General features: G+C 36.7%; 1 protein-coding gene across 1 annotated transcript in view; it reads right to left on the bottom strand.

Moving 5' to 3' along the window:
* Positions 1-1,919: 1,919 nt before the first annotated feature.
* Positions 1,920-16,220, bottom strand: part of STIL (STIL centriolar assembly protein) — a 19,632-nt gene continuing 5,331 nt past the window's right edge. Inside the window, exons 6-16 of the mRNA XM_085308068.1 lie at positions 15,659-15,742; positions 15,448-15,534; positions 13,672-13,819; positions 12,405-12,514; positions 11,499-11,613; positions 9,602-10,666; positions 8,123-8,288; positions 7,115-7,340; positions 5,012-5,204; positions 4,124-4,371; positions 1,920-3,344 (exon numbers count right to left, since the gene is read on the bottom strand). Of these exons, the coding sequence (XP_085164194.1) occupies positions 2,516-3,344; positions 4,124-4,371; positions 5,012-5,204; positions 7,115-7,340; positions 8,123-8,288; positions 9,602-10,666; positions 11,499-11,613; positions 12,405-12,514; positions 13,672-13,819; positions 15,448-15,534; positions 15,659-15,742 (3,271 nt within the window). The 3' untranslated portion in view covers positions 1,920-2,515. The remainder of the gene's footprint in view (positions 3,345-4,123; positions 4,372-5,011; positions 5,205-7,114; positions 7,341-8,122; positions 8,289-9,601; positions 10,667-11,498; positions 11,614-12,404; positions 12,515-13,671; positions 13,820-15,447; positions 15,535-15,658; positions 15,743-16,220) is intronic.

Below are 16,220 nucleotides of genomic sequence, written 5' to 3'. Positions count from 1 at the left end.
AAAAAAAAAAAAAAAGCACCCACCACAATCCCCAAACCCTTAAAACAGAGCTGGCCCCTCCACCCCTTCGCATTTGGGCTTTGCCCCACTGCCAGGGAAGAAAACTCAGGTGTTTTTAATCCCTCCCCTTTCTCTGCAGAAGGCAGCATCACAGTCGTTATCACTGAAGACAGTGTAAGTTGCCAATAAATAAATAAATAAAATAAAATAGGCGTGTACAGGACACTAACCAGCTTATCTTGCACGTGTTTCAACTCCAGCCTGCAGTAAGTGCTTTGGGGAGAGGAGGAGGAGAGGGGAAAACAAACAAACAAACAAAAAAACTAGATGCGTTTGAATTACTGAAAGCTGCATATGGAAGGAAAAGTAGTTTTAGGGAAGTTTTTTTTTCCTCGCCAAGTAAATTAATATTTCACTTGTTCCAAATTGGCTATCCAGGATCAAATAATTTGTGTAACTTAATATTACCACACCCTTGTCCTGCGCTTTTGTTTCAGACTGTATTTCTAGCCCTCAAGCATTTGAAGAAAGTCTTCAAAATATTAACCAATACAACTGTCATCTTCCTGTGTTTCCAGACATTTTACAATAGGAAACAAAGAACAAAACCCTAAAACAATAGCTCAGAGGTATGAATTGCCTCATTCATCTCAGTGGAATGTTCAAAAACATTTAACTATTTTCTGACTACTTCAGCAGAAATAGCCTGCCAGATAGTAACCTTATGCCAGATCCATTAGAGATTTAGGGACTGAGAAAGCTTCCCTCCCCTCCGCCCCAGTGTGTGAAAAGCACTACCTTTCCTGAAAGGAAACAAATATTCTTATTGATGGAACAGTCTGTTGTGAGAAGAAAAAGTTCTGACCAAGCACAACAGCTTGAATCAAGCTGCTACCCTTCCTTCTCTGAGGTGGCTTATTTCACCCCTGATTCTCAGTCCACAAAGTCTCACCGGGTGGCATTTGCTGGAAAATGCTCTAGCTTCATTGTAATAAATTAATTAGTAATTAGTACCCACTTAAACCATGAACTAGGCACTGACACTGCAGTCCTTTGGACTCGAGCTGGAAAGGCCTGGGACTGTAACATTGGGGCATTTTAATCTCTAGTCTGACACTCTAAGCAGGAAAGATGAGGTCAGCACCTTAGACCGAATTTCTGTTGAGACAGTATCATTAAAATGCAAGTTGTGTTCAAACTGAAGTTTGAGCAGAGCATGTTGATGCACTAGTCAGTGAGAAAACTAATGGCTCTACCATCATTAGATCGGATCTTTCCTAGTAATGAATAGCAGGAACTGGAATAAATTGCAACTTCCAACACCAATTTCTGGTCTCCCAGACCAAGAGGTCAACACTAAAATGCTACACTGAAGCAACACTTGATCTGTGTTGTCAGAGACAGTACTGTCAAAAGCACGTAGAATTGTCAAAACCAGCACTGGGTGATGTCAGATTTCCATTATCAGTAGGATATCAAGTAATCTACAAAGCATTCTAATCACAAAAGTATCTAGTACACCTAAAAATTGAACAAAATTCAGTGCTAGTAGAAACGGACTATTTAAACAATGAACAATTTAGCAAATTGAAGAATCAGTATTACTATTATAGAATTACGATATAAGGCCATTTCAGTCACATACTGTAGAGCTTTGACAGACTAATTTGTATGTCAATGCAGAACAAAGTAAATCAATTATCTCACTTACCCCACCGCACAATACCAGAATTTTTGAAAAGTTCAATACCAGATGACACACACACACACACACACACTTCTAGTTAGCCATTCTAAAAGATTTGGAAGGGGGAAACGTCTCAAATAAAGGCTACATCAAATAACTCACGTTTAATGGAATCTTTGACCTTTATGATCAACATATACTTTTTAAATAAATAGAAAACATTCATTCAGGAAAACAACTGCAAAAGTTATAAAAGTGCTAATTTTCCAAATTTCCTTACAAGATTTTTATGATATATACAGAATCTGTTACATGTGCCATGTTGTCTGAGAATAAAAATACAAAATAAGGCCATGGTTATATTTCCCTTCCCACCCCACACAAACCCCCCCACACACAGTAATCCGATCTGCACGTAGACTTCTAGAATTTAGTGCTTTAACTGTTACCTCCTGCTCTGCCACACAGTATCTGCGGCTCACAGTTGGCATAAACAAGTAAAAGTCAGCATTTAATAAAAGTCAATGGAAGAACATTTAAGTATCATTATTAAAAGTACGTTAGAGTGTATCTGCTCAAGTTACTCCAAGCTGATTCACCTTTCAGATACTTAAAGTTAAAAAAAAGTGCACACATACTTCAGCGCTGGTCAGCATCAACTAAAGCATTTAGCAGTAGCTGTCTCAGAACTAGACTGAAAAGCTCAGTTTTGCAAGTTTTATTTGTTGCTACAACTGACCTCAAAAATAGCTTAATCCTTGGTTTCTTGCAGTCTAAGTAGGAATCGCTCTTACATTTGAAACAGTGGTTACAAGTCCTAGGGGATGGTCAGAACAACTTTGGCAACTGCCTGAGTTGTTTTACATCAAGAATGGTGCCAACAGAATTTATGCTGTCTGAATGGTTTAATGTTTCAAGAGCTGGTGCATGTAGTTTTCCAGGGAAGACCTGAGTATCTCCTACATCTTTCCTGCCAGGTTGTTCAGTGAATTCAACCTTCCCAGGCAGCAATTTGTTTTTCAGTTTTAAGTCCTTTAAAATCTGAATTGAGTTTTCATTTGATTTATCTGCTCTGGGAGGAAAAACTTCATTTGAAATATTTCTAAACATAGGGCTGTTGAATTCTGGTGGAGAAGCATTATTAGTGGACTCTCTGCTGTGACCTTTTAGATGAATAGGAAGTCTTTCATCAGTTCTTTTGGAAAGTTCAGTCCAGCAGTTGTCACCTTCCAAAACAGAGGTAAAGTTTTTGTCCAATGTGTTTTCACTCTTGACAGTGCCAGTATTGCTGCCTTGAATCAGAAGTTCTTCTTCATCCTCACTATTGTCATTGCCCTGTATCAGTCCATATCTCTTCATGTATTTCTTTGTTGCAAAAGACATGTTGTTTGGTGAAATTAAGCTAAGACCAACCATGCTCTTGTCCATATTTGTATGCAAGACATCTTGGAAAGAAAAATCCGCAGGAGGATTTTGGCCGGAGTGACTGAGAGAAAGTCGAGATAGTTGATTTTCACTGAGATACTTGAGTGCAATAGCATTTGCTTCCATGCTTAGATCAGCTACGTTAGGAGTTAAGCCACACATGCTGACATTGGCAAATGACATATAATTTAGTCCAGGAATCACTGCTTCAGGATTTATGCACGCTAAGATGCTGAAATAAAGCATCAAAAATTAGTTTAGCATTATAGTGAAAGTATTATCCATTTCACTGTTCTAGAGAACTAATGATATTCTCTTCTGACTCAATACTGACCACAACCCTAGTATCAAGAACAACCTGTCTCTGGCAGGTTTTAGTCTCTTTTTAAAGCAGGTTCATCTTGTTGGTCTATTCTTTTCAGTGAATGTTAACACTAGATGTCTTTGACCTTAAGACTCTTTTATATACCACCCAATTCAACATTCATATCTAGATAAAAGACACAAGCCTAGTAACTGAGTCCAAGAACATCCTCTTTCTCCAGTGCATGCTAATTCCAGAATTTTTACAGGTAACTTTGGAAAAAATACCTGTTTCCAGAAGCCTGAAAAAAGTTCTGGTTTTTGAAGACAACCTTCAAATAAGAAAAATATTCATTTTCACTCATTTGCTACACTCATTTTTTTGTATACATTAGGTATCTAGTTTAAAGGCTGAAAGGACAAGCTGTGGTATTTAGATGCCATTTGGTACACTCTATACAACAGTTAGTGAAGCCAAACTCCTGGCATTCCTAGAGCTACTTGTTGTATTTAAATGAATCGAGCTTGCCAGTAGAACTCTTAAACCTATCTGAAAGACGTAACATGAGCTAGCATTTTAAATTTGTGCAGGAAACACAGACTAAGTTACTAAACATATATCCCCCTTGGCAGTGAATACAGTCTCTTGAAAACCAATCTTGATTTTTGGTTGGATCTAGAAATTACTACTCAAAAGCAATACTCTACCTGGCATTCTCCACTTTGTGTATATTTTTCTTCATTTCACTGGGCGAGTCAATTGCCACTCCGAGATTCTGCAATTGCTTGAGTGTAGCACTAATCACACTGTCTTTATCCACCACATCTGCGTCAGACTTTGAGTCTCTTTCTTTTGCATCAATACTCTGATGCCTAGGACCACCATCATTAACAAATCCTGCTTTCACAGGCAAATGATCTTGTTCAGAGGACTTCAAGAGGTGGTTTACTTGGCCCTAGAAGAAAGCAGAGCAGGGAAGAGACCACAAACAAAAATATCATGGCATAGGAGTTAATGTTAATTCAGATTATAATGTTATTCTTAATCTACAATACAGCTAAATAGGTTAATGGTGAATTTTGACAGACAAGCCAAATTTGGATTCAGTTTGGATACACTTATATAAACTCAAGCAGTGTAGTGAAATACTGAAATACCTCACATTTCAAGCTTTCTGTAAGTGTCCACTCTCAATTTAAGAACATGACAAACTGCTATTCTTCAAGATAAAAACATCTGACCTTTAAGTACCTTTGGGGTAAAATATTGGGGTATTACCATTTTAAAGGGCATTAGTTGGGCAAAGTTATCAGATGTGCTTAGTATTATCTCTAGACTACAGAATTATTTGCTAGGCAGTTAGAATCATAGTTGACAAAACTTCATGTATGCACATGGGAGTAAAGCACACAATCGTTTAAGCCTTAAAAAGAGCCCCAAAAAACTTAGCTCAAAGTATTTTTCTGCAGATCATAACATACACATTTGAAAACTACATGCAATTTTCAGTCATGACAATGCCAATACTACATAACTTCAGAATTGCTGTTCTTACTATTGCATTCAGCTCACAATATCAAAAGTAAACAAATTACTAGTAAGTCCTGGTAAAGCTTCTGGTCCTCTGACGGATGCTGGGGCAGAAAGGAGACAGGCGGCTCTGGGTTTTGCTCACTAATTACCACCATGTGGTTGCTCACTCCCTCTGTTGGCTCTTTCTGTAAAGACATGCTAATACTTTCTTCTAACAATGAATTCTGGACAAGTGCTTGGGAAACATCCATATTTCTGAAAGAGAACATTAAGATAGCCAAGATATTTACTTGAAATAGAAAGCAAGAGGTATCACTGTGGGTACTTTATCTTTTCATGCGGACCACAAGTGTGTGTGTGGGGGGAAGGAGGAAGTCTTGGGCGGGGGGGAAATTTTTTGTCTTCTGCTTGAGACTTTGAAAGTGATTGCAGAAAGGAGCCAAAGTGATCTGAGGATTGGAGAAATATACACTGTAGTGTGAAACTATAAAAGCCTGATCAGTTTTTCAAAAATACGGTTTGAAAACAGTGTTGGCTTCTGTGCAGTCCAAACTGAATGAAGCTCTATGAGTTAATATTGTAAGACTAACCAACCCCAAACGTTCAAAAGTTATTTCATTTGCTTTAAAGTTTTCAGTATTTTTACTGACATTTAAAAGCCCTTAGGGGCAATGTATTTCCCATATGTTCTGCACCATGATTTATATTAATTAGTTATTCATCTTTGTAAAAATGACGTTATCACTGTGATATTTAAAGACACTGGCCAACTTCTCAAAGGCACCAAATATGCACATACACGATGGACATCAAGAACAAAGTCCAAGTTGAAATATTTCTTTAACAGATGTGAAAGAGGAATTAAAACCTACCTGGAGCTTTAAATGTTCACACAAAAAGGTAAATATTCCTGAGTGAGTTATATCAAGGTGCTCTGCAATCCTTTTAGCTAGTTGGTATATCTATATTGTATGGTATATTAACTTGTGAAACCAGACAGGTCAAAAATATTAATATACCAAAGAGATCCTAGGGTGACCCTCCTTCCTTTTCCCATCCTTCCTCAAAAGACAAGTGTAAGATAATGGTATTTCAGAACCTAACTGATCACTTGCCAGTGTTCAAAGTGATAGGACTTAAATGGTATGGTGTACTAGACAAGATACTTTTACTGCTACCTTAGCAATTACTCATTATTCCCCCAAAACACTCTCCCCCTTAAATCTGAGTGGTACTCTACATTCTTTCTATAAGATATTCAAAGATTTTACACATGCATAAATCCAAGTTGAAAAAAACTTAAGATGGCATCTCTCTAAAATGAGATGTTCAAAAGACTGATTTGAATCCATAACACTTACGGTAGCAGTATACATTTGCAGATAATATTGTAATCAAGGACTATGAATATTTAAGTGATAGCTTAATCATTAGCATTTTTCCCCAAGATGATTATTTTAGAAACTTAAACTAACTGGAAGGGTATTCTCCCCACTTTGGCTTTTTATAATCATAGAGAATTAGATTGTTAAGCTTCAAATTATTGAACTTTTCCTTTTGTAAAAATAACATCAATATACAGAATTTAAAGTATTTTTAAAATCACTTTTCAAGTTAGATTGAGATTGGTTGTTGCAACATGAAGAATCTGCACTTAAAAATATGGAAGATGATATCAACTAAGTTGGCATCCGCATTCAATATACAAAGTGATTAGGTATGAAATGTACAGAAATTCCAGAGACAGATATATAATCCTAAATCTGTATCTAAACCCCTCATAATTGAAAGGGTTCTGAACACCGACAGAAAAGTCACTGTAGGAAAACAACTGACTGCAGTAATGTCTCCTTTCTCCTCAAGATTTAAGGTAAGAAAAGGAATGCTGTCAGCATGGCACATGCTTTTCCAAGGTAAAGGTTTTTGCCACCAACTACTGCTGATCAGCAGGCTAGCTAAATGTGCATGATTGATGAAGACTCTGAAGGCAATTGTGTCCTGGAGAACTGTACAACTTGAAGCATGATAGAAAAAAAAAAAAATCAAGGGAAAGAGCACAACTTAAGTCAGGTGACCATTCATAATTCCTTTAAAAAATATGAAAAGGTAATTAAGAAAGGCAGTTAAGCTTATTATATGAACACAAGATATTTCTGGTTACTTACTGGAGTGTATTCTGATGAGTCCCTTCTTCAACAAGATGAACACTGTCTACAAAACTGGGCATGTCTACAACCTTTAAAGAAGAAGCAATACTTGTATTACTTGCATCTTGCGCAGCATTAATTGAAATGCTTATTTCTTCCTTAGAAATTTCTGCATCTTCTTTTTTCCCTTGTGGTATGGACTCTTCTTGTTTTTCAGAGGATGTATTCCAAAATAAGCTAGCACCTACAAGACAGTAATTAGTGATTGACCATTAAGAAAAGTTATCTTCCGAGATGCTTTGGCGTCCTCAAACTAGAGGAATCATTTTCTCACATTCAATCTATTTTCCACTATTTAAAGTGATTTAAGGTTGAGAACAACCAAGAGTTGCCAAAACATTCAAGCCATAGTTTCTTCCAAAGCATGCATTTAGAAAATAACTGAAGAATTTTATACTTGCATTTGACCTCAATTCACTTTGAAGAGAAAATTCCCACTAGACTAACCATATTTTCCAAAGGGTTAATAGAAACCAATATATTAACATGTAGCCAGTTGCAGCTGCATAACCTTCAAATTAAGGAGAATTCAGTCTGCCTCCCTCTTCCAAATAAATACATCATGATTTTCATTATAATGAACACTATAACACATTTAATAGAATATCAGATAGGGTGGAAACTACCACTTTTGAAAATATTGTATTAATTATAAGAATAATATGGGATTTTCCCTTCAAATAAGTCATAATTCAAAATACAAAACCTGGCTGAAGCTATTAGGAAAAAAACCCTCTTCCAGCAAACAGCAGCCCCTGCCATTATAACCCAAAAGTCAAAAGTAGCTCCAGCCTAAGCTTCCAAACTCTAGCTAAAAAGAGACATTCCTGTTGTTTTTGATACCTAGATACGTGTTTGTGTATGTTAGGCATTTCTGCAAAACATTTCTTCTTCTGTGTGCAACACCCTCCCCCTCCAGCAACATCCAGAAAGCGATGCAAGTTTATTCTTAAAGAACAGTATTACCTGTGCTCACAGCAATGCTCACACTTTTTCTCATATGCAAACCTGGTGAGGACTGTGTTTCCATAGTAACAAATTCCACTTGCTTCTCAGGCTGTAGAGCATTGCTAGCTGTAACTGCTTCAGAGGAACAAGCTTGATGAGCCTGAGCTTTCAGTAAGCGTTGGATCTGTAATGGTCAGAATGGTGTAATTTGTACACTAAAATACAGTAAAGTATAATAGGCAACATTGAATTATTAAATTTGCCTCTTCTAAGATCTAGATTCAAATCTAAACTGCACTGCCACAGGAGTCATAACATTCCAGGTCTCAGTATTACATGCAGCATGAATCAAAATATCAATTTTGATGTTGGCAAAGCTAGCAAATAAAAGGTTTTCTGCATACTGGTGGAATTACACAAAGACAACTCTACTTATGCTACACTTGCTGAAAGTATTTTTTTTGTCCCTTTCATTCACATACAAGACCTATTACAAAACGCTTGGCTCTTAAGTATGTCAACTGTCCTTATTCCATGCTAGATCAACTTGGTTTCAATTAAAAATTAGGCATTAAAAACAATAGAATTATGGATGCCTGGGCAATCTTAACCCTACTCTGTCTGCAGCTACCCTATTCGGTAACTCACAAAATTTCTTGGTGGTACTGTAACAGTAAAGATTATCAATGCATTTATACAATAAAGAGGGTTTTCCCCCACTCACAACCCATGTTTTGAGAGCTTGATTTTACACACAGGAAATCTATTTAAAGCATATTTCAGTTGCAATCTTCTAGTTTAAAGCAGGAAAAACATGCACTGTATGCAATTGCACCAACTCTCCTAGCCATCATCAGCAACAAGATTTAAATTCTGGACCTTCAGCCCCAAATCACACCCTGTGAAATACAGGGCTAACAGTTTAAAAGGTACTATTTTCAACAAACCACCTGGTATTGAAATAGAACATACCAGGACAACCAAAACCCAGTATTCTAGCCCAGCATTAAATACCTGACAAAAATTGCCAGTCTGCTGCAGACAGACTATTAAAGTTTCTTAGAAAATAGCCTTAAAAGCCCAGGAAGCTGCAGGCTTGAAGGTGAGCAAAGTAGCATGCTAGTACACACTGTGCTTTACTCATATACTTGCAATAATTCCAAAGTTTATGGCCCAAGTGATAAAGATGTTTTAGACAGAAACAGCAACTTGGACTACAGAATAGTCTGCTAAAATAGAAATAATCATGTTATAGAATTATAGCAAAAAATGCAAAAATCTAATTTCAAAAAGAGTCAAATCATTTTCATTTGTTTTAAGAGACAATCATCAGAATTAACAAGGATCCCTCAAACTGGTCTTGGTCTAGCAGGCTTTTGTCCCTAGGAGAATAGCCACCAGTTAGTTTTCTTAATTCCTCTATGAAGGGAGAGAGGGGAAGGATTTCAAAGCATATTTAATCTCTGGGCAGAGGAGAAAACAGCCGTTTCAACAAACCTGAGCTTGAAGCAATTTTAGTTGTCTATCTTGTTCTGTAAGAACCCGGTAAGCATCTGGAGATAATCCCATCATTCCATTATCTGATCCTGTTTTAGAAGCAGGCATGTGTGCGCATGGTGAATGTGCTGCACAAAACTGCAGACTACAGGGGCTTGCACTTGAAGGAAGCCTTACTCCAGGCGATAAGCTATTATCAAGAGAACAGTTCCCTATTTTCCCATGATATCCCAAGCTTATAGGGCTACTAGTGGTATATCCTGTATTGCAGCAAATATTTGGACAAATGATATTTTGATGGAACGCTGAACATTGATTCTCTTGAGCCACCTCTGGCTGCATTTCTGCTCTTTGTTTGGGGCTCATTTTTCCCATTCTTTGACATGAATTTATTGGATTATATTGGACAGGAGCAAGAAACTGACAATTGTATGCACTGGCTGGACAGCAAGATGGCACCTGAATAGGCACCTGCAGTTCTGATGGTCTTCTGCAGTTCTGTGGTGAAAAAGCAGAGCCGTGGAGGAATGGTTGTGTAACAGAAGGAAGCTGCTTGGAACTGGATACTGAGGTTCTTCTAACAGGAGACTCTTCCTGCTGTGTGACTCCATTAGGATTTAACACAAGTCTTTCAGATAGCCTCTTGGGATGATGCACAGATGTATCTGGAGAAGGCCCACTACAGGGGGTTGAAGGAGAAGAGGAAGAAGATCCAGAAATTTTTCTTGCTTGAGGACCAACTTTCCTACAGTGAGACTGTTGCTGCAGTGGAGATTGCTTTGCTCTGGGAGCCTTTGAGGTTGGAACTTTCTGGCTTAAATGGTTTGGTAGTTGCCTCAAAGAGGAATATCCTGTATTAGCAGCAAAATTTTGTTTGTCATCAGAGCACTGAGCAAGGTAATATGTAGATTTCAAAGGCCATTTCTTTTTTATAGACTGATGTAGCATTGAGGGTAGACTTTCAGCATTTGAAATGCCCACAGTTTTAGGCAACTCTCCTGATTCTATGAAGCTCCCATCCAAAACAAGAGAGAGTTCAGGAACTGAAGGAAAGATCCTAGTAACCTAGAGGGATGACGACAGAAGCAAGTTTTAAATCACTTGAATTCTGCCTTTCTGCTCTTTATACGCAGAATTTCCTAATGTCTGTCAAATAAAATGTTTTCATAAAAAAGTCAACATAAGTGCCCATAACTCATAACACATGGAATAACTTTCTAAAAACTGGAGAAACCAGAAGCATAAAAAGATAGCAGTAAGACCTCTAGTATCATCCTCAGAAGGCCAAATGACTTGCATATGGAATAACAGCCATGCCTGTCCAATTAATGCCCTTCCCTGCCTGGAGGGTATTTCAGAGTATGGATTTTTCCCCTTCAGAAAGGGAACTACATGTTCTGTGTTACTACTGCTTACCCAGACAGATAGCAGCACCCTCTCGGTCTCCAGTCACTGTAGGTCTAGGTGGATATGACAATTGTGGTTTATCAAATACGCTCTATGTTAGGTACACTCAAGTAAAACAGAGGCTATATTAGAGGATGTCTTTTCTACCCAGAAACATGCAAGGGGGTTAGCTGCCTCTTTCTTTGCCAAAAACACTGCAGCTTTTCTTTGCAATTGGCAGCAAGACTCACGCAATAAAACCTATCTTTGTTCTCAAATGCTAGCACATGTATGAATTAAGATGTCTATATTGCTGGCTCAAAGGCAGGTTGACTAAGCAGGGGTTAGGATTTTTGGGTCCATGTCTTCAGTTCTGTTTTCTGCTTCCTAACACTAACCTTTTACTTATCAAATTTCATATTGTCCTACCTCCTTACACCTAGATAGTAAAACTTTTTTCAATCACATCTTACAATCTGAGAAGTCTAGAAAAATTATTTACTTAAGTTACCTGTTGACTCACTGGATGAGGACTTGGAATTGGTCTGGGGGATAAATCCTCATCTTCTACACCAGAGTCATGATCACTGGCTGACAACTTACTGGGTGAAGAGCCTTGGGGAGGACTAAAAAACAATATAAGTCAAATCAAAAACCTTTGCATGTCAGATTTGACAGCTGTAATGAGCCTTCACATTTTTTAACCACAAAGCCTACAGTGCAGTAACAGCATCATTTTTTTTGAAGAAGCTGTTGTTATACATCTCTTTCAGTTAGCCAGGGAGTATCATATGGCAAACAGCTCTAAAGTCAAATAGTGAAAATTAAAATGCTGTTTTTAGGCAAAAAGATAGTAACCCCACCATTCAAATGTTAGTCTCACACTGAAGCACTGATTTACGTTACAAAGATGGAAAGTGCTAAGTTCAAGATTGTGATACTTAAAGGAGAATAAAGGCCATCTTTTAGCCATACACACAAATTTAGTGGATAAGGTAGTTTTCAAAATAACCTTTAACTTCCAACCCACACAGGTCACAGTTCAAAAAAAAAAAAAAATCAGAAGGAAAAGTTTTTTTAACCAACTTATGCAGATTGCAATTAAAGATTTGCTTCAAAGAAAGGTTCTCACAGAAAGCTTCACAGAGCAAACTTAAGCTCCATCAGTAAAGTCTTTTTAGAAACATGCACTGCAGGAATTGTAACCATCAATAAAAAATAAAACTCCTAGTAGTTTCTCTAGAAATTTAGTCAGCTTGACAATCTTAGTTGAAGAACATCAACTCCAGCAATAAAAAAAGCCCATTCAAAGATTTTTGTGTCATAGAAGATTACTGCAGTTGTAGCTAACCTGATGCAGTGCACAGCAGAGGCCAAATACTTAATTTTTGGTGTATAAATGATATCAGAAAGATACCTTCTAACAGGAAGTTTCTTGCAGATCCTACTGAAGAACTCAGTTTCTGCATTTTGTTTCTCAGTACTCAACTCAAAGTGGATAGGATTCTTGTCTGAAGGTTCAACATTCTGAAATGAAATTTTGTGTTACGAAGCATGCAGTATTCTGGTTTTGACCACTAAAGTACTACTCACAAAGGAATAGTTTTAAGAAAGCTTATATTTGATTATTTGTTGTCTGTCCTCTGCTTTCAATTCTCAATTCTTTCACCACTACAGGGAGGCAGGCAAGTTCCCTTCCTGTTTCACATTGCTCCCTCTGCTACTCTGTAAAGTTGTTGGCCTAATTATAACCATGAGCAGATGCTTCCTCACTGTAACTGCTTAGTGACCTCTTCCACAAACTTTCACCATTATAGGAAATAGCAACTGTTCTACTTTACTGCTGCAGACACCACAGCTGGGAAAGATTTGGAGACTATAGAAGCTCACCTCCATTACTAAGAACCTTGTGATTCTCAGGAAGTTAAGCTGTACCTAGGTTACCTGGGAGAAGGCAGCCCCAAATAGAATTAGGCATTTGGGAAGGGAACATGAAACAGAACAGCACAGGATACTACTCTAGCTGCCTCTGCCAGAACACAGAAGCATGTATTGAACAGACTAACAATTCAAATTCAAGTTCTGTCCAAGCCAGGAAAATATTTAAGCAATAGAGATTCTCTAGAACTTCTCTAATGTTACCTGAACTTCTCACTTTCTGTATCAATGAAATGCTTTCAAAGAGTTACTTTGTGCAAAAATAAAACTGCTCTTGCTTTGTTACAGTAGCACAAGAGATCTGTAGATGAGTAACCACCCAAATCTCTCTTGCCTTCAATTTCCAGGGAAGCACGACTACCTAGCTTTGCTCTCCAGAAAAAAATAGCCAGTAAGCATACAGTATAGCAGATTCACAAGTACTATAAGAAATCATAATTTCTGCTGAGAGAACAAGGTCACTAACAAGGAGTACTATCAAAGTTGAACACAACACTGCATTTTAAAAGACAAATTCTTAGTGCTATTAAAAATAAGCAGTTGTGGACTTTGGATGTCATCCTTCAATTTAAGACAAACCTTGAATTTACAGTAATTGTTGCAAAAACCCTAGCTTTGCAGAGCTACATCATTTTCAAACATTGTAGGTTTTTCTGGGTCATACTAATGTGACTTCTTCTGTAAGTACTTGAAATTTGAATTTTAATGCAAACTACCACAATGTATTAGGAAACCAAGCCACTTACTTTGAAGAGGTGTACTGTTTCAGCACAAGTTAAGAGCTGAAACCCTAGTTCAGTCTGTCCACTGCATGGAATGCACTCATAAAACTCTGGTTCCTTGTGCGTCAATGAATAAAGCACAACAAGAAAACTTCCAGATTCTGAAAAAACCCTAAAATTAAAGAAAAATATATATATTTTTAAAAAATTTATTAAACTGGAAGGTGGTCCTCAGTTCCTCAAAATATCAGGTACAACTATCACGTAGTTTAACAAACCAGTGAGTCATTATTTGCATTTTGAGCTGTACTGAGCTACAGAAGTAGTTGACTATGACCATGCCACGCATAAGAATTAAAGCAAAGTAGAAAAATAGTACGAATGATTTTCCTATATCCTTTAGGATCACTTAGTACTTCAAATGAATTCCTAGAAGACTTCAATCATAGTATAGACAAAAGCATCTGTTTTTCTAACAGATTGTGTAAAATGATATCAGGATTATTTGACAATTCAATGGAAGTCATATCTTTAAGACATTCAGTGTTTCAGTTATCCTTAAGTATTCAATGTTCTTCAATTATAAAAGAAAACAAAAAGAAAAATTTAAGAAAATTATACTGAAGTGCTTTCTATAGCTACAAAATAGTGAGTAAAGGCACTCAATATTTAAAACAAAAAAGATCAAGAACAATTAAAACAGCAATGTGGATTTTCAGAAAAAGGTACTACTTTCAGAGAAATTATTTTTGCAGCACTTGTGCTTGTTTGTTAAAAATTGTATCTGTGATAGAGAAAGCAGTAAGAAGATTCTTCAAAAGCACATTCACATACAACTTCAATTATATCTTGAGAATTAAAAAATTATGACACAGATTAAAGTCTGCACAGAGGTTAATTCTGTTTGCACGGTTCATCAAATCAGCCTAATCCACTTCCAAGATGGCATCAGTGAAAGTTAATGAGTGAAACATCTAACTTGCCTATCTCAATCATATAATCTAATTGGGCCCTTATCTGCATTTTAGGGTAGTTAAATTCTTCAGGAAAATAATCTGTTCAGTAATTACAAACATACATTCAAATGTAGCTAACATTTTTATTTCATAATTTAAAAGAAAACATGGTAGTCCAGAAGAAATCAAAATATCACCTTATATGAAACTTATTTACCTGAAGAACAGTTTTAAAACAGTTTAACACTAACTCCCTTACAAATTCCATACAAACAGAACTTCAAACATTACAAATGAAAAAACATAGAAATGAAGAACTATTTACTAGTATAAAAAATGTAAAATTGCTAACTACATAAACATAGTATTTAGCAAATATTAACAAGACAACATTAGCTGCAAATCAATATACTTCATTGGTTAGATATCAACCAGGGAGAAAACCTCAGTCAAAGAAAGCACTGATGAGAAAAGTTCACACCCCAAACCAACGTCTGCTGCCCCATCCTTTCCCTCTCCCCCCATATAAACTGAAGTTTCCCAATTGCTGATTCTTGTCATTAAAGTCACAGCATTTTAGTTTAAATACTAATACTTACTCTCTTCAGTCTTCGAAACATTAACAGCTTTCCAATACTTTGTAGTTTTAGTTTTCAGAAAATTAGTGTGGGGGAGACAGAATTATCTTTTTAACTGCTCTTTCTATTTCCTATATACCATAGCAGTCACAGAATTCCCCCAAATATCCTTGAACAGAGCCAGTGTTGCATCAGGCATGTGCATGAGTTTGTGGGGGATACATTTAAGTTGTCAGTAGTTTGTTTTGCAGATGAAAGTCACTTGCCTTTCCTGAATTGACGAGCTAAATAAATACCGCAAGCAAAAGGCCCAGACTTGAGGACTGTAGATATGGGTAATTCCACTCAACCAACTAAAAGTAAGAAGAAATATCCAATTAGAGAGAGTTATATTACCAAGCTTCCACTAAGTACTCATTCAAATATATCTCAAATCAATAGGTGCATTAGGCTAAAACTGTACTAACAGCCACTTACACTCCAACTAACGGTAGAGCATAAGCCTTGGGATCAGATTCAAGCAGCAAAAGCAGCTTTCGTGTCTGGTCCATAGTAAGGTAGCTGAAACAAAGCAGAAATGGTGAGGTTTTTTTTTTGTTTTTTTTTTTGTTTGTTTGTTTGTTTTTTGTAGTTTAGTATTTTGGAACTCTAACAGCTTTTTAGAAAACAACTACAAGACAAATGCATTTTTAGAAAACACTGCAAGAAAAAGGTTTGTAAAAAATAAGATTCAGCTCATTCGTCCATACTTACAGGAACTCTTCAGCTTTTCATCAATTCCCTACACATCAAAGCATTATTATATACATTTACTTAATATTCTGGTAGTCTCAATGAATCCAGAAGTGATGTCATGTTAAATCTGAAGAGCAGCTTTCAGAGATGGATTCAAAAGATCCCTCTCCAAATAAAGTGGTAGTCAAAGTGCTTAGAATTATCTATACTTCAGTTCATCCTATTGGTAATCAGTCTGAATAAGGATTCTCCAACACCACCTTATAAGCATGATTAACACATTTTTTTTTTTTTTTTTTTTTTT

Source organism: Rhea americana, unplaced genomic scaffold (genome assembly GCF_003343005.1).
Source record: "Rhea americana isolate MKP2758 unplaced genomic scaffold, rheAme1 scaffold_27, whole genome shotgun sequence".
Classification (NCBI taxonomy): domain Eukaryota; kingdom Metazoa; phylum Chordata; class Aves; order Rheiformes; family Rheidae; genus Rhea; species Rhea americana.
Note: the sequence above shows the minus strand (reverse complement) of the source record. Positions and strands in the feature narration are given on the sequence as shown.